The sequence below is a fragment of the Diorhabda carinulata genome, chromosome 4 (genome assembly GCF_026250575.1).
Source record: "Diorhabda carinulata isolate Delta chromosome 4, icDioCari1.1, whole genome shotgun sequence".
Taxonomy (NCBI): domain Eukaryota; kingdom Metazoa; phylum Arthropoda; class Insecta; order Coleoptera; family Chrysomelidae; genus Diorhabda; species Diorhabda carinulata.
In genome coordinates, this window is record NC_079463.1 from 5,904,263 (window position 1) to 5,929,341 (window position 25,079).

Consider the following 25,079-nt stretch of genomic DNA (forward strand, 5'->3'; position numbering starts at 1 on the left):
CAATAATCAAAAGAAAATTTCAATCAAGAAACAAGTAAAAATAAAATCAAAACACGAACTACATGCCTAGTGAAGATTAATAGTTTCAAAGATCCTTGAGAGAAAATGCGTAGAAAGAAAGAGGAAAAACATGCAAATGTGGAATGTTAGGGTTAAATGGGGTGTTTAGTAATGTTAATGCAATTCTGAAATAGAGATGAAAAGACTCGATATACACAAGAGAGGATGGGACACGAAAATTTAGAAATAGAATAAATGATAATAGCACTACAAATAGTTGTATCAAAAATATTGAATATAGTTATAGTGGGAATAAAATAGTAGAGCTAAAAGATCTATATATAGCATAGAATAGGGATGTAGACGAAGTGGTTATATCGGAACCGAAGTCGGAGTCGGAACCGGAGGCGGAAGCAGATGAGAGATCGGCTCTAACTTTGTTCATTCGTTTATTATCTCAAAATGTTTTATTTTTATTTTCAACTTATCAAAAAGTGAATAAACAAATGGACAAAGTACAGTCGGGGAAAATGGAGGTTTAGCAGTTTAATCGCCCTCATTGTGTGTTCGTATTGTAGCATTATAGATTTATCCATTATGAAGGTTCAATACTATCAGAAAATATTAATACGATCTATTTGGAAATGATGTTAAACTGCTAAACAAACATTCCCTCATTATCTTACTTAAATTCAGTGTTAAGAAATAAATGAAAACTTAAATCTTATACAGTTCAAGTTGTAAATTGAATCACATGAAGTGATTCTTTCATCTATGCTGTGCGCCGATATCAAACGTTTGAACTTGGTTCATTCCCAATGTTTGTTGTAAAGGAAATTTTGTCATATTGTTTCATTAAATCATTTTTTTTGCCAATTTTGCCTACAACTTTCCATAAATATATTCTGTAAAAAACTGACTTCTTAACTGACAATTCAGCACCAAGAACTTCATAATGGCTTCTATGAAATTGGAAGAGATCTTGCTAAAAAAACTATTTCTGAAATAAATCTATATATTTCCATTGAATTAGGATTAGAGCTACACCATTTTTGATTCTTCATCAAAGTATCTTTGGGAGTAATTTTTTTTGGAAGCTTGAAGAGGCGTTGGAGGCGAAGGCTGTACTGCACTTTTTTTTAGTTTTTAGTTTATTTAATTTGCCGTAATCAGAAGGAACTTTTAACGATTTAATCGTGCCTTTCTTTCGTGAATATATTTAATTAGAAAGTTTACCTTTTGCCGTATACGTGGACACTTTATTCAAGAAATTACAACAAATCCTTGTTTTTGGTTCCATCATTAGTATAAAATGTCACACATTGAATAAAAACATAAAACACTCATCAGAAAATCAATAGTAAAAGTAACAATACGAAATGACAAATCCAGGAAAATCTTATGGAAAAGGGAATAATAAGAACAGTAAACGAAGATAAAGGAAAGAAAATTGAGATCAATAAGAGAAATGGATAGACTAAACACAAGGAAGATTGTCACAGTTGCCTATCTCAAAACTTAAGTACCAATCCTCGTATTTGAAGCAGACAGATGTGGCGAAGAACTTTTTTATAGTAGAAATTTATTCGTAGTTAGTTTACAATTGTATTGTTATAGAATAATATTTAGCAGTGATAAATTTTGTTTTCCAGGACCATGACCTCCATTTGTTTTGTATGCAATCTACCAATTCTATCTCATCAAGTTGGTTTAGTTTGGCAAGGAGGAAATGGATGGGATGATCTGGTACGAGAGCAGGTAAAATATCTGTATCATCAATTTTATTTAATAAAATGGGTTAATAGGTCTTTCCAATCCTAAAAAAAAATAAACAGTATTGGGATGTGATGCTAATAAGCTATATAAAGTTATTCTTAATATAGGTTCACTAAAATTTCATTCGATTTTTTGAAGCATATAATCAAAAAATTTCAGGGTGAATTATATGGAATAAAATAAAACATGTGTAATACTTAATTATAATAATAACTACATAATTTATGCTTAAGATTCTGACAAAAATATCATCATCATTTTAACTTTATAGACCCCGAAATTTTTATAAAAACGAATCAGAATGAAGCTTTTTTCCGTGTCTCTAAATCTTACCATATGATCCAAAATCACCACCGGAAAAAAACCGAGGTCTAATTTTAATTTTAGAAACACGGAAATTTTAAAACTAAACTAACCTAATCATCCGTATCCAATTGCCACGGACTTACTAATCAAATCAAATCAAATCAAATTATTTATTAATCAATTTTTTGTATAATTCGTTCTAAATGAATGAAAAAAATATATTGGGATTAGAAATGGCATATCTTTAGGTGGTATTTATCCGTGGATGGTATTTATCCGTGGACAGTATTCATCCGTGAGTTAAAGCTGAAATTAGAGACACGTATAAAGCTTCATTCGGCTCATTTCTTTGAAAATGTTCGTGTCTCTATGGTTGTAATTAGCCAAAATAGAAAAATTATTAAAACTATCTTTTAATAAATTATTTATTGCCTTTTTCTTGCTCTTTATATCTCAAACTTTACCTCATAAACAAACTATTATTTTGTAATTTCTTTTTGTATCTTTCGCATGAGAGTAAGGAAGATAGAGCGGGCTACGTAAGCGTGCAGTTCCAGACTTACAAAATCGAGCAAATCAACAAAGCTGTACATATTGAAGACGAGCTTAGAATGGCAAATTGAACTATAAAGCAAAAAATAAAATACAGTTATACTAACAAAAAAGTATAAAACGATTTTTCGGATAGGAATAAAATTACTGTTGAGAAGATTAATGTCATTATTATAATAGCGTGCTTTCTATGATATTTTTAAATTAATACTTTATGTCGATATAACCATTTTAAGCTAGTTAGGTAAATGTGGAAATGGATAATAAAGGAAGAGGAAAATTTACTTAGAGAGTACGGTAACGGAAAAATAATTTGGACGACCCGGAAAAAGGATTGAACCTAGATCTATTGGTTATACGCTAAAAGCTACACCCGTTATGCTGACCTGAAACACGTACCACATGTATATTTCATTCAGCTACATAAGAGACCCACTTCTTCACGTAGTGAGCCATTTCTAGATTACTAAGAAGTTGGGGAAGGAGAGGATTAATGGAAAGGGAAGCCCTATCAATTGAATACTTTTCAGCAACCAAAAAAAATTATTAGCACAGGAAACTCAGATCTATTTTCTTTTTTATTTACTTTCCCTTTTCAACAATGATTATTAGGTGTTCAGGATCTGTAAGTGATTTACTTTTTCTTGTCAGATCCAAGCTAAGGACATAGTCGTAGAAGATATTTCCCAAAGTTGGGCCTAGTATCGAACCTTGAGGTATACTACTTTGTGTTTCCTTGTTTTCTACGATTATCTCTATTGAGTCGAAGTATACACTCAGATCAATTGGTTACAAAAAGTTAGTTTAAAAATGTCATATAAAATAACCCTCCTTTTATAATATTGGTATTAATTTTCTCATTTGTGATTTTTTTGCTATGTGTTTTTAAACTAAAATTTAATTATGAAGTATTAAAATATTTTTTGTCTAATTTATTATTATATTATTCTCACATTCTTAAACCGGCTGTCTTCCTTGAATTAACTTATTTCTCCTCCATTTACATCAACGTTTACCAAGATTACCCTGAGGTAGATGTACAACAAAGTCGAACAAAAATTTTGTATTACTGGTAACGAGTTCATACATTTAGTTTAAAGACTCCACTTTGTTAGGGGAATAAATTTTCTTGCAAACATTAGGAACGCGCAACACGAACGATGTGTAACCAAATGCAAATTATGAGCACGTGTTGTTTCAATTACTCCGAGGACGGTTCTACAAAATCAACTCACAACGATTTCTGTAGAATGAAATACGAAAAAAAAATTACCGTTTCATTCGGCATCAGCATCTCCCTCTCCCATTTACCCTAACTGTAATTAGTTAAAATTGTATATTAGAATGTAAATCAACGTCTCTGACTGCTTTATTCATTACAACATGCTTTCATAACGTCAAAGACGGAAAGCTCTTGACAACTCCGCAGAAACAGAACAATGTCGCGACAAAAAAGGAAAATTTAATCAATTTTCGCGTGGAGGTGATAATATTTTTCAAATATTAGCTAGGTGGTAGGTGATAATATCGAAGAGTAACTTGTATTACAAAAAATTATATCCAACCAGCTGATACTCGCTATTTCGCTTTGAATTTAGCAAAATGTACGTTCTGTTAGAAGAACTTACTGAAACTTGATAATTTTGCATGTTACGTGAAGAAATAATTAGGACGAGGCGAACGCATCTTTCATACTTTTGCACTCGCGTTTCCTCTTGTAGTTTTTTGGAGAGTGTGGATCGCGTATTAGTTATTTTTCTACTTTGTGAATCGATTATATATCGTTTTTATAACTTTATATTGATTTTTTCGTATATTTTTGTATTAGTTTTATTTGGGAGCATATATACAAATGTTTAAATTTTCATATTATAGGGTAAAACAAAAACGTTAGTGAAATTTCTCTCACGTGACTTTGCCACGGGTTAAATAGAGCTCAGCTAGTTCTATGACAGATCTGCTTGACGTTTGCTCTTATGACTTGTTTTTAAAACAAAACTGACAATAATAGGGAATTGCAATCTCTTGAATTCAAAAAGGAAATTAGATTGCAATATGGGACTATATGGGATATAGTACTATCTCATATTTTCCGCATTATACGGCCTTCTATACAATTTCTTTGGAATGATATCACTCGCAAAGCTTTGGTGTGCAAATTACGATGGAAATGCCATCTCAAGCTTTCATTCATTCATACAATTTTTTTTTTAAATTTGGGATTGTGAACATCAACATAAATACTGAGTTTCAGGGTCCGCTACTACTCGGTGAATACTATTCATATCCCTCTCCAACATGAGGAAGAATAATGGAAATATAGAAGGTATATGATATAATTTCATTCACTGGCGCCGCCAGAAAACTATACAGGAGGTGGGGCAACTTACTTCAATTAAATAAAAAATTATAAAAAATACGAATTATCAAAAAACATTTTTTTATTTCAGTATTGTTAGAGTTTGAAAATAAATGTAATTGTTTATTTTTTAACAAATAAAGAAAACTTCATCAAAAAAATGAATATATGAAAAATCATTGTTCATTAATTCGATGATAATAAAGAAAGAAGTTTAAATAATAAAAGGAGAAATTCCAAAAAATTGAAAAATAAAATAATTAACAAAGAAGATAAAATATCAAAACTATTGAGTGATTTCATTGACCAATCACAAACATTCTTTTAAAAACCGGCTCTATGTTAATATATAATAGTTGCGGAAACTTTTTTTTGAGTATGTGCAAATAAAACAAAATTTTTAATCACCGTTTTAGTATTTAATTAATTTTTAGTTTTTGTTCATTAAGTTATTTTGAACGCTCACGGTTCCAGGGGGGTATGCCCTCCCTGTCCCTGTCTGCTGGCGCCCATTGTTTTGAATTTTAACTTTGCGCTATCTTCTTCTTCCTAAAATGTAAGTAGCCGAAGTTACTCCATACAACATCAGCTTCTGCGAATGAAAGTCTGGTCAAAATCGTCCAATCCTTTCCATCATTTAGTCGTGGCAGACATACAAACCAGCCGTCGATGTTTTTTGACTATCAGTAGTATAAAAGTTTTGCAGCATGGGTGTCGCTTTACTCTGCTCTTTCAAATAAGATATAACTTCTTACCAGCACTGCTTTCAACTGTTCTACTGAGAATCTACTTTTATCAAGTCATCAATAAATAGATCCTCAGAATTGAATAGAAGGACTTGGTATTGGCTATATTAAGACAAAATAAATTATAAATGATGCACTATATACATTTTATATTCTCAAATTAATAATTTGAAGCAAACACAATTTGATGTAACTGCAAGTTGAATGGAATGTGAGGTTAGATATGCTAAAATTAACATTCGCGTTATCACCAAGGATCCAAACTCAATATAAACTGAAATTGGTAATTAAAAAACTAAAAAAACAAACAGTTTCGACTGTTATAACCAACATTGTATTGTTCTGCTGTTTTACCGTTAGTATTCTTGTTTATCAGGTGTGTTTTTAATTTAGTCAGAGCGTCGCTGAATTATTGTTTACAATTCCAGATACGCTATCTGACTTTGAACAAATGAAAACCCTCACGGCTAACAAATCTAATAATTTTTTGCTTGAATTCAACTTTGATCACATAGTAAACATTTAACGGAACTGATTAAATAGGACTTGAAATGTTAATAAAAATTTTTAATAGTTACCGATGTGATCAACTGAAAAAATAAGCGATACGCTTAAATCGGAGCGTGTGTATTATCCATTGCAGACATAGCCACAGAAAAATTCAAAAGCAATTTTCATAGACTTGTCGTCTCTAGTTGAAACTATCCATATCAACGAAAAAGTTAATCAGGCACTTATGCTTAATCTTTTTAATGTCATTAGATAAACTGGAAGGCTTTCTCATATGTTCGAAACTCGTGGTATGCAGTTTCTTCTTTGTCCAAGCGCCATCAGTATTCCGAATGGTCGGTGATGTCTATAGCATCAAAATGGTTTTTTTGTAGACTGTATTTGTTTAAAATATCAGACACCAGTCGTATTTAGCACCTGTTTGAGTGGAGCGATGTATTAGAACGACAGACAGAAGGCCCATGCTTGTCTCATGCCAGGTTCTTCATAATAAATCGACAAAAAGTAGATTTGAACACCTGGGAATAATTTTCACAGAAGATAGAAACGTAGATATACCTAGAGATAGCGAACAGAGTAAAAAAACATATCAAATACACTATGCTTTGAATAAGATCATATTCTGGGGAAAAGAAATAGGCCAAGACATAAAACTGAAGGTAAACAACAGTACATAATATGTACAAGTGAAACGGTAAACGGTAATGGTAAGAAAAAGACAGAGTAAAATAACCGAAGTACCGAAAATAGCGGGAAAAACGAGGATACAAAGGCTGATGTTGTGAATTTTCAGGATTATCTGAACTCTCTGATTAGCTGTGTCTACTTCAAAGAAGTTTCCTGTATTATTGCTCATGCTAACACATCTCAAAGTTTGATAGTATATCGAGACATGATTTGAGTGTCTAAATTCATTCGTATAGATTTGGCGGTGTCAGAATGCAGACTCTGGATATTTTGGATTGTAGCTTTCTAGCCTCATTTCAATCAACTTTCAGTTTAGAGAAAAAAAGTTTCAGTTATACGGACTATAATTGCAAATTTGCAAGACCATTATATTCCCTGAAACTCTGGTTGCAACTAATTTCAAAATTAATCTCTGTCCATTAAACTAAAATCAATTAATTGGTGCCTACTGGGGAAACTGACATTGTATAGTTGCGCCCTCAATAACTATTGAATTTTCAAATGTTATGTTAATACTTAGAATGGAAAAACATAATAATCTGATAATTTTCTCCAAAATATAAAACTAATTTATTTTCAGCAATATTAATGATGAGTACTTCGTGGTTGTTGCATTTTGTATAATATCGAATCGTTTTATGGAAATATTTCTCCAGTAATGTTCTCGCTGAAAACGAGGAAAGAATTTTTAATCAAGGATTGCCCCGTCATCATTTATTGACAATGTATTGAAACGCTTTTGAATAAATTCATAACAAACAGAAACTGCCCGACAACAACCGATATCTGAAAATAAATAAATGGGTTCAGTTCTTTTGGATGTTAACAATACAAATTCTATAGGGAATTATTGGGAAACGATGCTGGAGAAAATAGAATTTGTGATATAATACTAAAGATATTTCTTTTTGTTTCGTTATCCTATATTTATTTTGGTATTGAATAGACGTTCTCACTCAACAGGATCAATTGGACGAGATCACAATGTGACCAACTCCGTTTACAAGGATATTTGTCTTTTTCCTGAAAAATGATATTCGTTTGAAAAATTATGAGTAAATCACAATTACCTCAACCTAAACTCTCTTATATGACTTTGTTGATAAATCGTCTGGATCTTAGGTTTCTTCTGATTAACAAATAGTGTTTGAAATATAAATAATTTGAGTAAAATTTTATAAATTATAATGTAACTACGAATTATTTGATTGATGGCTGCTACATATATTCGGTATGTTTGGAAAGTTAATTTAAGTCACGAAAATGATATTTTTAGGGTAATAGAGATAAATACAAAACTGTGTTTTGTGATTCTAATATTTAAAACTTTGATCATTGAAGAAGAATTGATTCATTCCATGCAGTTTTAATGTTCCGATTTTCCTCTTAACTTTTACTGTAAACTATTGTCATTTTGGTAGGATTTGTCATAAAATATTTATTAAGCTGCTTACGCCATCAACAGTAAAGATTTTAACTCATCTATTATGAATGCATCTAGAAATACAGAATAAGACTTTCAACTTACTTTTAGCGGCTTAACATCCCTTATATAATATTTATTGTTTTTTCAGAATTCGTAAACTCGAGCCAATAAATAAATTTAAAGCTACTAAAATGATTTGAATGTGTTTAAATAAAGATTAATAATAAAAAAGTACCTCAAATGTGTTTTATTTAGTTTAAAGATAAATTTATTCATTTACTTAAGGATAACCTCGAATTTTCCTGGTGGTATGCAAATTAATCTAAACTATGTTAAAAAAGAGAAAGGAGGGGGTTCAGAAAAGGACGAATTTATTGATTTTGGGGGAATACTCAAGCATCTCTTTATGGAGATGAAGGTTGATAACAGAATAATAGATTTACAAAATAATGAAAACGAACCCAATTATATCGATTGATATTAATGAATGGAAAATTTAATATGATCACTTTTATTTATAAATCACCAAATACGGAATACTATGAATGGTGTGAACAAATAAACGTCTTTCTAATATTGTATCGAAAGCATGAGGTGTTGAAAATAAACTATAGTAATTCTATTTTTGCTTGAGGAAGCAAAAAATACGTTGAAAGAAAAAGTAACAAAGGATTCCGCTGATTTCTGCTCCTGTTCTATTTTTAAAACAACTATATCGCACTATAATAGACAAATGAATTTGTAATAGAATTTTATATGGGAATTTTCATTACAGTTTTGCAAATTGGGAAAAATAATCCGACGCCACTATAAAATTTGACATATTCCATACAGTTTTTCCTTGTTGAAAATTTCAGCATGGAAACGAGCCAATGGCAAACCAGTACATCAGCAAAAATTGTCGCCAACAAAACTAGTGATTTTCTGGCTCTGAAATGGCTTTGTGGATGGCAGTCCATCGTAACTGCGGGAGGTTACGTAAACGATCGATAAGTAAGAAGATAGATAGATATTGTAGAAGAGGTAGAATCCTCTGTATCTTTTCCAAGCCAACCGCTGCCATTTTGTGAAACTACACTTACAGCACCAGAAAAGAAATGTCAGTCTGATACGCATAAAATTCAAAATTATGTTCGAAAGCAGCAATTTATTTTCAGAAGTGTAGTTACTTTACCATAAACTTTAATTCAAAAAATCTTCAATTTTCAGTACTTGTTATACAATATACTATTGCTTTTTTTTCGATTTTTCTTGTCAATAAAATCTCTTTATAGTGAACACTGGTTGACATTCTTTCATGTTAAAAAGTGAATCTGTTGAAGAATTTTCAAGAGACCTTCATCAAATTTCTATAAAGTCTTTGTGCAAATTCCACAAATCGTTACAACGTTAAGGAGTTTATTTTATAGTGTGTACTAGTTTAGTACAACAAGTTTATAATTGGAAAATAATAAAAGTAAATAATTCATTGCCTTGTATCTTGTAATTTTCAATCAAATTTAGTAAAAATGAAGTTTGTAATACTTAAAGATTGAATATGATGTTATTTATTGGAATTGATGACTAAGTTGATTTGTATCTGTGTAAATTGAATCCCGAATTCGATGAAAATAAATATTTATATAATAACATCGCTTAAGGCTAGGGCACTAAACTGACACTCACATCTATTTAACCGAGAAAATTTATCAATATGTGAAACTAATAATGAAAATCTAAGCGTAAAATATTTATTATTGAAAGTACAAAAACGAAAGACTAGTTAAGAACTTTCCAAACCATAAAACCTGCCTACTGAACAAAAATTGTAATTTTGCAAACTTGATTAATTATCTAAAAGACATCACAAACTGTGAACTGATAACGCTAATAACCTTTGAAGTTCATGAGTTAATAAATACTAATTTCCAATCAGGAGAGACCTGAAATCAAGATGATTCAGAAACATTAACATTTCAAAAGATGTAATAAAGAAGATATTTATATATGTATACATATACAGTTTTTTTATTGATGGTCTTTAATCTATTTTCTAAATACCAAGATATTTGTCCTATGTAAACAGCGTTACAATCATTACAAGGTACTTGATATATAATATTACTTCTTTTTCTTTTTTTTGGGGGGTATTTTTGATTTTAGTTTGGTAAAATATTTAGAAAAAGTATTTTTTCCGTGTAATTATTTTCTTTTAATGCAGTTTTTGCTTTTATGATAGCAAATCATTAACAAACCATGAGATATCATTAAAACATACATTCCATTATCAAAATTCGATAATTATTGAGACGATATCAATTACAAGAAAAAGACAATTTTCAGAAATGATTCACATACATAGGAACGAGAAAACTGTCAAAGATATAAAGATCTACACAGTTTAAGTGAAATCTATTGTTCTATTTGATAAATTCAATCAATGTAATCAGGTCGAAACGTGAAATTTTTACGTGTCTTTAAAGAAATAATCATAAATCAGAAGAGAGTATTCAAACTTCTTGAGCTCTTAAACACGTGAGTAAGTGTACAAACTTTAATATATGTCGAGCTTTCTAATACCTATACATTGATCGTCTGGGAAATAATTAGCTAAGATTCGGTGGTTTTAAATTGTGTTAGGATCTTGTAAAAATATATATATGGGAGAGAGAGAGAAATAAAAAATAGCTGTTAATGGTGAAGAAAAATGTACTACATTGGTTTTATCTTTTTCGACTCAAACGATAAACGGATATATTCTCAAAAATAATGGATAAAGTAGATTCAGATTTTCTAAAAGTCCTTTTAAAACATCAATTTATATAGAAAGAACTTTGGAGTGACTTAACAAACGACAATATAAGGAATTAAACTGAAAATATGAAAACCGACGGATGAAGTAAAAATTTCACAGTTCGTGGAGCGGCTCTTTCCGAATCGATTAAGTATAAGTTCAAAGCTTTAGACAAAGGATTCAAAAGGTATTAGCAAAATGAGTATTTCCAAAGTGTTTCATGGGTGGAAGCCAAAAAAACTTCCGGAAAGCGTAAATGTATCCTTGTTGAATAATAATTTTACGGAGCTTTGTTTGCAAACTACAAATAATAAATAACGGAAACGTGAAACATGAGGAAAATGTTTATTATGTTAGTTATGTTTATATTTATCCAATACATTTATAAATTCAGAATCAGGAAGAGATGAACTCAAAGTGCTTAGATGTATCATTTTCCCATATACGAGGTTTATGTGAAAATATTCTGACCCAAAAAAAAACTATTGCAGCATAGTCTCCCATTGAATTTATAGACTTAATTAAGCTCTAACATTCTTAAATCTTCCACATCATATCTGTAGTCTATACTGCAAGTAGAATTTTGATGCTAGAAAACAAGAAAAAGTCGCGATGGCCAGATCTGGAGAATAGGATGGGTGGTTAACCAATTCGAAGTGCAATTTGTCCTTATAGATAAGAACTTTCTGTTCCTTCAAATGTGGTCGCTTTTTGAAATCCACTGTCTTGATTGTTCTTGCATTTCAGGAATGTAGTGGTGGATCTTCATTTCATTTTCAATTATAAATTTGACCCATTTTGCTCCAATCTTATCAATGAAGCCTGGTAAATTTCGCTTGGCAAATGCATTCTTTTCATATGCCGATAACCTCTTCTATCTGCCTAACGTTAATCCGATGTGGACGACCATCCCATTTGGTGAATTTTTTCGGTGGTTGTCGCAATTTTTAACTGCCCAGCTGATACGTAATAAAAACTCATTTGCTAATCCAGATGTCATGTGGATTGCATTACGTTGATCCCTAGAAACCAATTTTTTTAGATTCGGAAACGGATTTAAGATTATTCTCATTATTTAGATTAAATTACAAAACAATTTCTGTTTATTTAACTTTTATCTAGTAATGTAATTCAAGCAATTTTCAAAACAGTTGATTGTTATTGAAAAGAATTTTCCAGAAAAAAATCTTGGTTACCAAAAAAAGAATTGAATTTCTTCAGTTTCTCATTTCCTAGACCCTTTGATATATTAATATAGTCCTAGTTTAAAGAGATCTGCGGATGTTATATATTAGATTAGTTATTGGTGTTTTGATGGGTCACTTTTTAGTGTGAATTTTGGGCTCGAGACAAAATTCGACCATACTAAGCAGTGGCTGTTACCAGTGTTTGATATCGCGACGTCAATTACACTATGAGATATTTCCAGGTCGTATACTCTAGCGTTTCGATGATCAGAATTGATCTCCTAGATCGAGTAATTCAACACCATTGGATTTCTTTTTATGGGGTCATTTAAAAGCACAGGTCTAAGTTAACAAACCCACAACAATGCGTCTCTTCAAGAAGATTCAACGTTGCATTAACGACATTCAACAGCATTGATATAGAATGGTCATGGAAGACTGCCAATGTGTATGCAAAGCCATGAATGCCATCTTATGTACTTTATGATTCAATAAAAAAACTACAATCGAAAGACCAAAGACAGTTTTCTATTTAATAATCTTTGTTTATAATTATAAAATCGTTTATACTTTGTTGTTAATTTACGATTGATACATTGATGGCCTTGCGATTCTTAATAAGCTCAAAACAATTAATGAAAATAATACAATCCATCATACTGAAAAATGATAATATTGAAAATAAATGAATAGTAATTTCATCAAATTTGAATGTATTATGATTGTAGGTTGAAGAGTCCACCATTCGACAGAGACTCGGTGGCAGACGGGATTCAGCAACACAAATATGTAGCATATCACCTCCTACAGAAACTCAAGAGACTTCCCCACCCACGACAGGTCCTGCAAGGAGAAGACGTAGCTCCTTAGCACAACTAACCGATATTTTAAGGGAATGGGGTGGAAGTACAAAGAAACAACAAAAACAATTATGTCGGAGAGAAACTTTAGCAGACTTAGCAAGATCTTTGCCTTGGGGACGCCAAACCACTCAGGAAACGGGACCAATTCCTAGCATATCTACCCAAAGGTAACAACTAGCTCAGTATTTCTTTTTCATGTATAGTTGTGCACCTAATCTTACTAATAGATTCCTCGTGCCCTCGGAAAAGCTATCAGGCACATTGATTTGAGCGTTTTAATATCCCTGTGTAAAGTGATTGCTGGATTAATTTCGAGGCCTTGTTTTTCCAGAACCGTGACTTTAAGCAACGTCCTGATTCTTTTTGCCATACAATGATCCTTCATAAAAGCCTTTCTAAAATTTGGGTTCAATATTCTAATTATTCGAGCTTAAGTGATTTTTAAAACGATAATATGTTTTTCATTAATATTTGAACAACTTGTAGCCACGTATTTCCCCGAAACCGTGAACCTAACTAACGTCCAGATTTTTTTTTATTATACAATAATCCTTAAAAATGATCCTCATAGAAGAGTGCTTTGAAATTTTAACTTAAAATGTTATTTATTTCAGCTTGAGTGATTTTTTAAACAAGCATATGTTTAGCACTCATATTTGAACGAAGTAACTAAAATATTTTAAGGTTTATAAAACTTATTCAACTATCCAAATGAAATGCATTATTTTATTTATTGTTCGGTTATATCTCTTGGTCACTTCTTGAAATATAATTTGTCGTGGATCAAATCTCCTAATGACCTAAAGTATTGAAAATTTTGGAACTGGATATGCGTTTTTAGTATAATATTGATAAATCCAATGTTAACAATTCGATAGTTTAATTCCACGTTGTAGGTAGATCTAATTTTGGGGAACTAACAGATTTTCCATGTACGCAATGTACTGAAAGTTCACTGGTTACATTTCAACATTTCTTGAATAGAGAAAAAGCAATATCTAGACAAGAATTCTTGTTTTAGCTTTGGTAATAAACAGAAAAATTCCATTAAAATACATTCTTTCTTGTTATTTTGCCAATAAATATTCCGTATCACACAATACGATACAATATAAACCCTGAAATATAATATATGCACGACTTGATTTATATAAGGAGAAAGTATCCTCGCCCTAAAATCGACAATGTATGTATTTCCGGAACTTAAAAGGGCAACAGCGAAAACCTTATTCAAATATCTTTGATCAATTATATTAGGATTCAAAATCACACAGTCGGATATTACGGTGGTTGATACATTCGACAACTACAGGGATGTAATGTACGTATTTGGAAATTTGAATTCAATATAAAGTGACTTTATGAATATTATAATCTTCTGAAAATGCATCTTGAAAATTTAAATGAAAGAGGGCGGAATTTTTGATGATTGAATTCCCCTTTAAGCTTGCCAACAGACATCTGTCATTTTTCTACTTCCAAAATTTGAACAATTTGCGTTATTAAGTTTGTGTTTTTCAGTGTATTTGAAATTTGAACAAAAAGTTGTTAGAAAGTGTGCAAAATATCATAAATTAAATGACATGAGATATGAACACCATGAATTTTGTTATAGAACAAATATTTCTTGTCGTACAAGCTCGAAAGATGCGAGCCAAGGTCTCTACATTGAAAAAACTCGATATTATGGTGTAGGCTATTGGAGATTTTAAATTTTAAATAAGAATGGTTATGGAAACCATAGACTGAGGTCTTAAACTGCCTTATTTTCACTTTTAAATCGCTCATACCGAGCGAGTTTTTTTTTGTACTATCTTTCAACTCAAAGCAAAACTTAATGTAAGTATGATAGACTGAGAAACTAGAACAAGTTCAAGTTAATTTCAATTTGAAGGTATCACACGTACTGATAGAAATAGATCTAATCTAAGAAATTGTCGCCGTAAAAATTAATTCACTCTATTTTTGATCACATCTCGAGAAAATCATGATTCCTTCTAACCGATTTTAGGGTAGAAGTTTCTCAGTACAAATTTGATCATGTTTATAAGACAGAATGGGTTAATCCATTAGTGACAAACTGCGACTAAAGTTGCATGGCAATTGACAATGAAGGTAAAAATTGAATAGGTGGTTTAGTTGACAATATCATGGGACTCATGGTGAAAGGATTCTTTTTTTGCCAATTACCTGCTTGATACCATTACGTAAAAAGAAAAGTTATTTTCTTTCTAATAAATCTATTATTTTCATATTCATGAATTCTTTTCCTACCAATTTTAAATTTTGACGCAACTAAAGTTGCTGCTTTTTTTTAAGAAAAACGGAGAAACTTTTCGTATCTTTATTATCTACAGTCCGAATTCAATTTTACAAGGAAAATATATGGAAAAAATTTATATTTTTGATAAATTGAGAATATAACTTCAATAAATTTAACAAAAAAGTCCTATGGCAGAAGGGATATTAAGTTGAAATAAAGTAAATTATGAAAATCTACTCCACAAGATATAAATATTCATTTTCTTCAGAAGTATGGATATAGATGTCAAATGATTTCCAATTGAAAATTGAATTTGTACAATTATACGATTTTGCAGGGCCAATAACTAACAATCTCTTTGATTACAGATGCAGTAAATTCTCGGCCATATTCGCTCTCCAATATATACACTGCTCCGAATTGTACAAAAAGTTTTATGCTACTTCTGAAGCGCGTTTTGTCTGCAAGTGGCACACGTGTCAAAAATTTGGTAGCATGGTTTTGATAATTGAGGAGCCTTTCATTTCCATCGGAGGCAGATTGAAAATCCATTAGGTTTTTTCCTTGCAAAGTGGAATAAAAGCTTCAGATGCAGCTCTAGGAATGTTATATTCATTTTTTTATCGCGAATAACATTTTATCTCGCCCACCATGTCCCGTAGTTTTGTGATTATAGGTTAATTATGTTTAGTGTTGGCACTAATTTTTCAATGTTATCAACAGAGGGTACATCATATTTTTTCGTGGAATAATACTGTTTATTGCTTCTTTTAATGCTTTTTAATCCAGCTGTTAATTTCTTCGATCACTTTGTTAACTCGAGCAGCAGTCCAAGGCTTCTTGATTGAATCGTTTTTCCTTATTTCGCTGTGAGATCGTTGTAATTGTTTTGTTGAACAGCACTTTTGCTTCTAAGTGAACCGTACAGGTTCTTACTTATATATAATAACATGGTGATTACTTAACATTTTTTGATAATTTACACAAAACGAACCTTAAAATAATCGTACTTTTTTGAGGTTATGTTATTGTTGACGTCCAAATGTGAAATTACTGCGTTCGTGTGTTTTGATTAACTAATATCCGGCAAATTGTGAAATGCCTGAAACTAAGTAAGCTTAATGAGATATATATGGCAAATCGTGTTTTACCGGCGTTCTACAATTTGTTTAAAATGATCTAGTAATGAGACAAAAATGTTTTCAGGATCAAATTTTGCCGGTTTTTGTATAATGCCGATGTTTTTTTAGCAACGCCCCAATAGAACACCAAGCATACTCTCTAACTGTCTTTAATTTATATTTTTTTTCACCTTTGTTATACTATTCGACCAACAGTACGAGAAATCGGTTCACGTTATCCTCTGTCCATTCAATTATTTCATTGAGCAGTCTCGATCAAATAAAAAAAGAATGAAAAGCTTTAATGCTTTGTGATATACTACACGCATCTCCTATTGGAGGAGGCCAATGAAGGGCACAATGATTTTTCAATTTTAGAGAAAGGACTTCTACCTTTATGGCTCCATGTTTCCAATAATGTCTATGAGATGTTGCATCGTTTTAGAAAACGTTCGAAACCTTTCATTTAATTCCAATTAACTGGCATTTTGTTATTTTCTGAAAAATTCCTCGTCGTCGACCTACTTGTCGATTTTAGGAGTATTTCTCCACATTTAAAAATAATTCCACATAATACATTCACAAAATTTGACGAATAAAAATGCGGCATGGTCTTAAAAATTTTAGAAGAAACAATATGTTGAAATGAATATATATAGACTCAAATCTCATACATGAGAACGTCAAAAAATATGCTAGATACAAAGATCAATAATTTCAACGAAGACCGTTCTCTTTGCTTCGTCAGTATTCATCATAAAATCAATTGTAGACAACAACAAACAGTTGTAGATAATAAATAATTTTACACATATCAGAAATGTGAATACATTAAAAATTAATATGAAATATAAAGTTTATTTGTGTTTTATAATCGTACCTAAAAAGATACCTCCCGATTTTTACCTGAATGAGCATACAATCTCATGCTCTAGAGACTTTAACACGCTTAAATTTCCATATCAACGGAACATGTTTTAGGGATGAACAATTTGATATATAAAAACCGGGAAAATGATTAAAATATCAATATGTTTGGTTTCCTCTTCTGCCCTCTTCAGGGACAAAAAAATAAAACCTACTAGTACAAAGAATCATGGTCTCTGAATTATATTTGATTGATATAATAAAAATAACATTGAAGATATAAATGAGAATATGATATGATTGATATAAATCGGAAGAAAATAATATATACCAGATACAAGAAGAAATAGGAAACTACGAAATAAGTATTCTAGGATTAAGTGGAACATGGTGGAATGGGGTAGCTGAAATCAATCTACAAGACGGTTACATCTTACTCTATTTAGGAGAAAAAAATAGAATTAAGCCAAGAAAAAGGATTTTGTTTTCATGTTGAACAAAGAATCAATATCGACATTTCTAGAATGGGAAAATTTGAGCCTAAAGCAAAATTTAGAAGCTTACTATTAATAAATGTTTATGCACCAATAAACCAACAAAATTACGAAATTGAATAAGAATTCTACCAACAAATATCTTCACTATTATATAAATTAAAGGGAATATACAAAAGAGATATGTGGTTATTCTTTTTGGATTGAATTCTGTCTGCATAGTCTCTCTCCAACTCTTTGTGCCATACAGAAGTATTGAATTTGTGACCGACAACAACGGTTTCTTTTTTGTGGCAGCCGGACCCCCGATTGGGATAGTTTTGACTATAACAAAATAGTATTGCGGAAGAAGTCTTCATAAGGTAAATAATGTTTTTCAATTAGGATAAGATACTTCTTCCTGTTTCACTTGTAGTAGAGAAATTTTCATCAGTTGAGAACGTTATCGCATTTGTAAACGCTTACTTTAAGAAAAAACGGATAAATAGCAATGCTTCTAAAATGTAAGTCTTGTTTCTTGATTAGTTCAGACAACCGTTGTACCATCAAACTTAAGAAAAAAGCTATGACTGCAGTTGAGTCGCTTCTATCACTAATTAAATATTGATATAAACTATAAAGAATATCAACTTATGAAGAATACTATGATTTACAATGACTGAAAGTGATCATCAAGGTCTTGAATGGTTGCAAGGCGCATTTGGTGATGAAAATACTTTTCGAACAACTTTGTTTCGATGGTATAGCAAATTTAGAACACGACGGATATTGCTTGGGGATGAGGCACGTGCTGAGAGGCCCCCCTATTACTATTGGAAACATTGAAAGAGAGAACATCAAGGTGTACCTATTAAGCGATTGAATCAACTTTTGGTGTTGAATTTGCGATAATACATATTGAATTTCAAATGATCATCTCCATGTGAAAAATAATGATACTTGTTGGGTGCCGAAGATACGTATTCCCAAAAAGCAAAGAAGAATCACATAGGAAACATTAGAAATGTTAAATATTGGTAGATCTGGATGGTTATTCACGAAGATCCACCAAAAAAGTCAAAAAAGCTAAATCTGTCAAAAAAGTTGTTTATGCATTTTTCTTTCTTAGTATAGGATTAGTGGAAGAAATTAAGATTGAAAATCAACGTTCAGTTTTGCAGTTACAGCGAACTGCAGTAACAGTCATTGAACATTTATAGTATTACCCTGTTTTGACCATGCGTAATTTCTGGGTATCCTTTAACCTGAAGGAAAACTTGCCACTTGCGTGGTAGATGCTATTTTCTATAACATTCCAGAAGATGACTGGCTTCAAGCTTTTAAATCGTAGACCCTTGCATTCGTTTCAATAATGTATTGAAATATTTCACTCATTCAATTTGTTTTTTTCATATTTTAGAAAGCGTCGAGAATCCAGCGCTGATTCTGGTATCAGGAGTATGGGTTCTAAATCACGACGAGATTCGCATTCCAACGCCATATCCGATTTCAAATCCGAGGTAGCTAAACTTTGGCAAACCAAAGAAAGTATTCCAATAACTACAGTAGTTAGTCCAAGTAGTACTACGTATCCCGCGTCATCATCGAGAAGAGAAAGCAGTGAATCGAATAGAAGTGGACGGCGAGATTCTCGCCACGCGTCACGAAGAGGTTCGGGAGAGAGTGGGAAAAGTAGGAGAGATTCGAATCCCGCAGTATCCCCTCCTCCTAAAATAGTTGCTGCCAAAAAGAAAAGGAAAGACTCGCGAGTTGTATCGGAAAGTCCTTATTACAGGTTAGTTAACCAATAATAATAACAGCTTTACATGCGAATACAAAATGAATGATTTAGAGCTATATACTCATAATGATTGGAAACGTCTTTATTGAGTCCCTTACAAACAAGACACCAACATTTTGAATAGAAAAATCACTTGTATCATCGAATTATTCAATTTAATTTCATATATTTGTTGAATAGGCAAGAGCAGAGACCTTCTACTTCTTCTACGGCATCAGACTCTGCTCCCCAACAATTTCTTGGATTCCCAGCGGTTTCCAATGTCATAACTACATCAGATATGGGTACTCAAGGAGGTTTACCAGCTCCTCCAACTATAATAACTTCCAGCGTTACACCTCCTGCCACTTCACCAACAGTTCCGGTAACATCTAGTACTAGTCCGACTCATGCGCTTTTGACGACTCGAAGAGATTCCACCACACAGTGTGGTCGTTTAGGTAAATTATTATGAATCAACAATTCATGTATCCATATCCATAATTCCTTTAAATTTCGAAAGAGGTAATTCAGGTAATGCAATACTAATTTATATGAAATTATTGAAAGAGGTATTTGAATCGATTGATCGAAATCAAAGGTAGAAGTACAAGGGCAGATCCCTTCACTTCATTCCTGACTCATGAGAAATAAAACAATTGCGAGAATATTATCATTTTTCAATAAAGCTTCATTAAGGTTAACATGGTGTTCTAGCGCGTGTAAATTCAATATGCAAAGAAAATTGTTAACCACGTAAATGTTCTTCAAGCTTTGGAAACAGTTGATAATATTTGGGGGCCAAATCAGAGAATATCTTTGATACTTGACTAATTGGATACCTTTGTGTCTGTTGCAGACCTCTAACTGGATACAGTATCCTGATATAAGAGAACGAAAAACCTCGATGTTTCCACTCCTTGCTTTGAATTTTGGTTTCTGCACCGTAGTTATGAATCCATGACACGTACATTGTTACTCACTAATCTGGCACAAAAGCATTTTTTGTCTTGTCTATACTACGTTAAAAGATGTTTGCAAATAATTTTCAAGTTTGCTTGCGTGCATCTTTCAACATTCGTAAAATTTTTTCATATCAGTTTTGAAGTAAGTAATTACGTTCAATATGATATGAGAAATCACAAACGTAACTATTTGTCTTATGTACTCTTTTAACATTTGTAGGTCTCCTTCCACTCGATCATTTTTCCAATGATTGTCTCAGGGGTTAGTCTCCTTATATGTTTTGTGAGATCATTTCGAAATTGCGCCCACTTTGTACATCAGAAGAAAATGTGTTTGGCTGAGTCTTCCTCTTCCTAACATGACGTACATCGATCATCTCTTGAGCTTTTGATTTTCCTCAGAAAGCACAGTGAAAAACCCATAAATCTCCTTAGAATGGCATCAGACAATAGCTTACGTCATTAGCCTTCAGAGTCCTTCAGCCTTCTTCACGTCCTCTGGTTTCGTTGCTTCATTTATTCTGCCACCTTTGAGAAGTTCTTTCTTGTCCTCCTTTATCTTGTTTCCTCTTTGTGGCGTTTTCTTATTAGGGGAGGAACCACCCAAATTTGACTAGATCCTCCCAACTACTGATGCCGCCTTGGCTTTTTGTTCTATCTACCTTCTTTTCTAGTGTTTTCTGTTTGTCCTATAGCCAATTTCTCAGAAGGATTCAAATCTTTCAAAGGTTTTATCCGCCACTACTTTAGCAAATTTGCTATTTCATTTACGTCATTGGAGAGTGATTTTATTCTTCTTTCCTAATTTATTAACAACTCATAACATTGAAATTTCTATTGGACAAAATTATAATCTCGGGCCTGAGATAATTCCTTTCCAAATTGAACACATTTCTCATACTGTGTCAAAAATATATCTCAGATATTTAGACTCATTCTGAAGAACACTATAAATTAAAAAAAGTGTTAGAAATAATGATGGAAAATCTGAAATTATGAATTACAAACTACCAATTAATTTATTTTCAGCTATGAACTAATTTTCTCAATCAAATCTTTTAGGTCGACGTGACTCTCGATCCCATGCAAGCCCGGAACGTAAACATTCACGTCTTCAACGACAAAATACAGCTTACGATGAAAGCTGTCTACCACCTGGTGGCTGGAATCGTCGAGGTTCCCAACCACAACAGCCTGCCTTAAGCCCAGATATTGATGAAAACGGAAGAAAAGCAAGACGTGATTCTTTAAGTCCGGACTCGGCTTCGAGAAGTGGCAGAAGAGACTCCAGATCTCATCTAAGTCCAGATAGATCTGGAGATCGTGATATTAGTCCAGTACGTAGAGGTAGAAGAACTTTGCGAAGACAATCAACAAGCGTAGCTGCGAGAACCCATGGACCTCGATCTCCGGATTCTTCTAGGTGTGTTTAGATTCAACTTACCGTGTTATTGTTCACCATGTTGCTGCTAACAAAAATTAGGAATCATTTATCAAAGACAAAATTCAAGGATCAAATGGAATGAAACAAACTTGATTGTTGAATAGTACTTTCAACAATATCGTAATAATTTTATGTGAACATTAATCATCATCATTATCGATAATCACTGAATTGCCCATAATTTTAATTAGTAGTGCAACCACCATAAAAATCAGTTTTCAATGTCAAATTTTAGAAGGATTATTTCCATACATTTATTCAACTATCCACACACTTGCTATAAACTTATTATTATTATAAACTTCAACAATATTCTGCCATCTACTCTTATAGCGTTGCTCCGAGGTATTAATTCCGAAGTTGGGGGTTACTCAGAATGATCCAAGGTTCCAAATGCCTCGACACAAAAGTGTTGATCACCGCTCCCATCAAGTGCGACGTACAATTAATAATCCGGTTTTTTGAGGCAATGAAATTCCCGCCCCTGGAGATTCATTGGCATCTGACTGAGGTTTATGGTGAAGAATGCATATCCGCTTATTACCTGTGTGAATGGTACAGTTTTTTTGCTGAGGGTCGCACGGAAATTAACGATGAAGAACGGATTTGACATAATATAACACGGTTTAGTTCTGAAGCCTGGCTTTTCTCATATAAGATCTCTGAGTTGTTTTAAATTTATAACTGATTTGTATCCGTTGTGCTCATTTAAAAACAAAGTTGAATCGAATTTTATTACTATAATTATAAATATATATGATTGGTGAAACTTTTTTTATTGTTTATAGCAATTTTTATTACTTTAAAAAGTCGTCTTTGGCGTCTAATTTAATATTAATTTCTCGACCCATTTGAGTACCAGTTATCCTACTTCAATTGATGCTGAATATCATTTCCTGAGGAAAATTCTCCAGCCAGGGACTTTGAGGTTGTAAATTGGTCTGTCAAAAAAAGTTTGGATAGGATATCGAATCCAAATGAAAATAAATTTCCATCCACTTGCGTGTATGTGCTGTATCACATCCACTAACAATAAGAATCTACCATCAAGTAAACCAAACAGTTCCTCACATGTCGAGGGATACAAGTGTCGTGTAAGAGAAATATCATCCGAGTGCATTCCACCATAACATCGATAAATTAAAAGCCATCTACTGTTAAAAGATTGAAGTTAATTGTAGTTTCTCCTAAGTTGGAATTTGGAATGCATATATTATATAACAACACTCACAATATCTGAAGCACGTTAAGGTAAACAAATTATATATATTGTAAGGACAATTTTCAAGTTGATGTGCAGTTTTTTTCAAAAAAATTTCCTTAATAAATATGTGATCATAAGAGATCTAGGCCATTACGTGTTTCTTGTAAGTTGGATTGGAATGCGTTCAACGAGTTTACTTCAATTCAAATAACACCACTAATTGGTGTAATTAATATTTCAACTAATTGCTTCCAGAATCGAAACACGGTCCCAAATGGATGTACTGAAGAAGCTCAAATACATTTAGTAAAGCACTATTTGTGGCAGTAACAGAGTGAACAATATCAACAATCTCTTATTCAAAACTTACTTTTATCTAAATCCTACAGTTGTTCCAGTAGAGATCCGAGTCCGTGTAATCGAGGTCCTCCTCCTACTACTGAAAATTATCGCCCAACAATAAGAAGACAATCAACTACTGAAGAAATTTTAATTGCTCGTGGATTTCGAAGACAATCAACAACCGAAGAAATGATTAGATGTAGGAATTTTAGAAGGCAGAGTTCGCAAAGTGACGACTGCCAGAGATACCGTGGAAGAAGGGATTCTTCTACGCAAATTTTAGATGGTACGATTGCGTCGATGACCGTTGAAACTTCGAGTACCTTTTTTGACTCTAGTACCCAAACTGGTGAGTAAACTTCATCATATTTATGATCCAACCAACACTGAACAAAACAACTTGTAATAATATAATATTTATCTAGCGAGTAATAATGGACATTACTCATTTGGATGATTTAATGCCACGAGCTTCAAAATGAGCAAAATGAGTCATTTAAAGTTGCGGAATGTGAACTTATATATGTATAAGTCCTGAAACACCCTGTGTATTATCAATCTATAAATATAATCGTTGCGACTGCATAATTACGTTAAATTACCAAACCTGCAATTATGAAACGTTTTGATGAAGTGTTTTCAGCTGAATCCCTTTAAAATTGGTCTACTAAAGACAGAAAAAATCCTTAGAGGTTATGCCAAGTTTGAAGAAAATGTTTGTATATCTATTAGAAAAAATTGTATATTAGTGTAAAACTCGTCTGTGACGCGAAGTTACATATTTATACAGGGGGAGCCACGAGGAACTTTACATCCTATTGCCATATAAATAGCCACTCAGGAACGACCTACTAAGAGTGTTAACTCCTCTTCTTTATCAGTTTACAGTGTGATTTGCGAAATTGGCCATGAATATCCATTGGATACACTATTTCCACAGCTCATTTGATTTTGTGAATGTCTACATGATGCAGTAAACTACCATCAAGCATTACATACTGGTATTGGTTAAGTTTAGAAATTCCTGGACCGGCTTTAGAAAAATCAATTCGTATTGAATACTGCACCCTGTATAATATTTTTGTGAATGCAATAAGTGATTTTTAAACTGCATTAATAAAAAACGACATAATAAGGTATTAATTTGGATAAATCCTATAAATTCGGAGTATTTGCACTGAAATGAGTATCTACAACATGATCTGATATTTATGTATAAATTCAACTATATCTTTACTGTCACTTTGTATTATCGTATATTAAATACAGAATCAATTGTTTTTCAATTTTGAATTTTTAGACAAAAACCGCATTGGAGCAATTTCAATAAATAATAAATTAAATTGATTGTATGGTAGACTCTAAAAAGTTTTAGAATGGCGTTGATCGTTTCAGGTTTCTTGTTTAAATAATGTTTATGGTAACAGATGGATAG

The 25,079-nt window shown here is 32.1% G+C and overlaps 1 protein-coding gene across 2 annotated transcripts in view; it reads left to right on the plus strand.

The window, feature by feature from the left end:
- The window catches only part of LOC130892771 (uncharacterized), a 90,990-nt gene that overhangs the window by 25,152 nt on the left and 40,759 nt on the right, over positions 1 to 25,079 (plus strand). For both annotated transcript variants that reach the window (XM_057798376.1, XM_057798377.1), the window contains exons 2-7: positions 1,653 to 1,758; positions 13,051 to 13,352; positions 19,330 to 19,704; positions 19,891 to 20,150; positions 21,717 to 22,077; positions 23,692 to 23,993. In XM_057798376.1, coding sequence (XP_057654359.1) covers positions 1,653 to 1,758; positions 13,051 to 13,352; positions 19,330 to 19,704; positions 19,891 to 20,150; positions 21,717 to 22,077; positions 23,692 to 23,993 — 1,706 coding nt within the window. The remainder of the gene's footprint in view (positions 1 to 1,652; positions 1,759 to 13,050; positions 13,353 to 19,329; positions 19,705 to 19,890; positions 20,151 to 21,716; positions 22,078 to 23,691; positions 23,994 to 25,079) is intronic.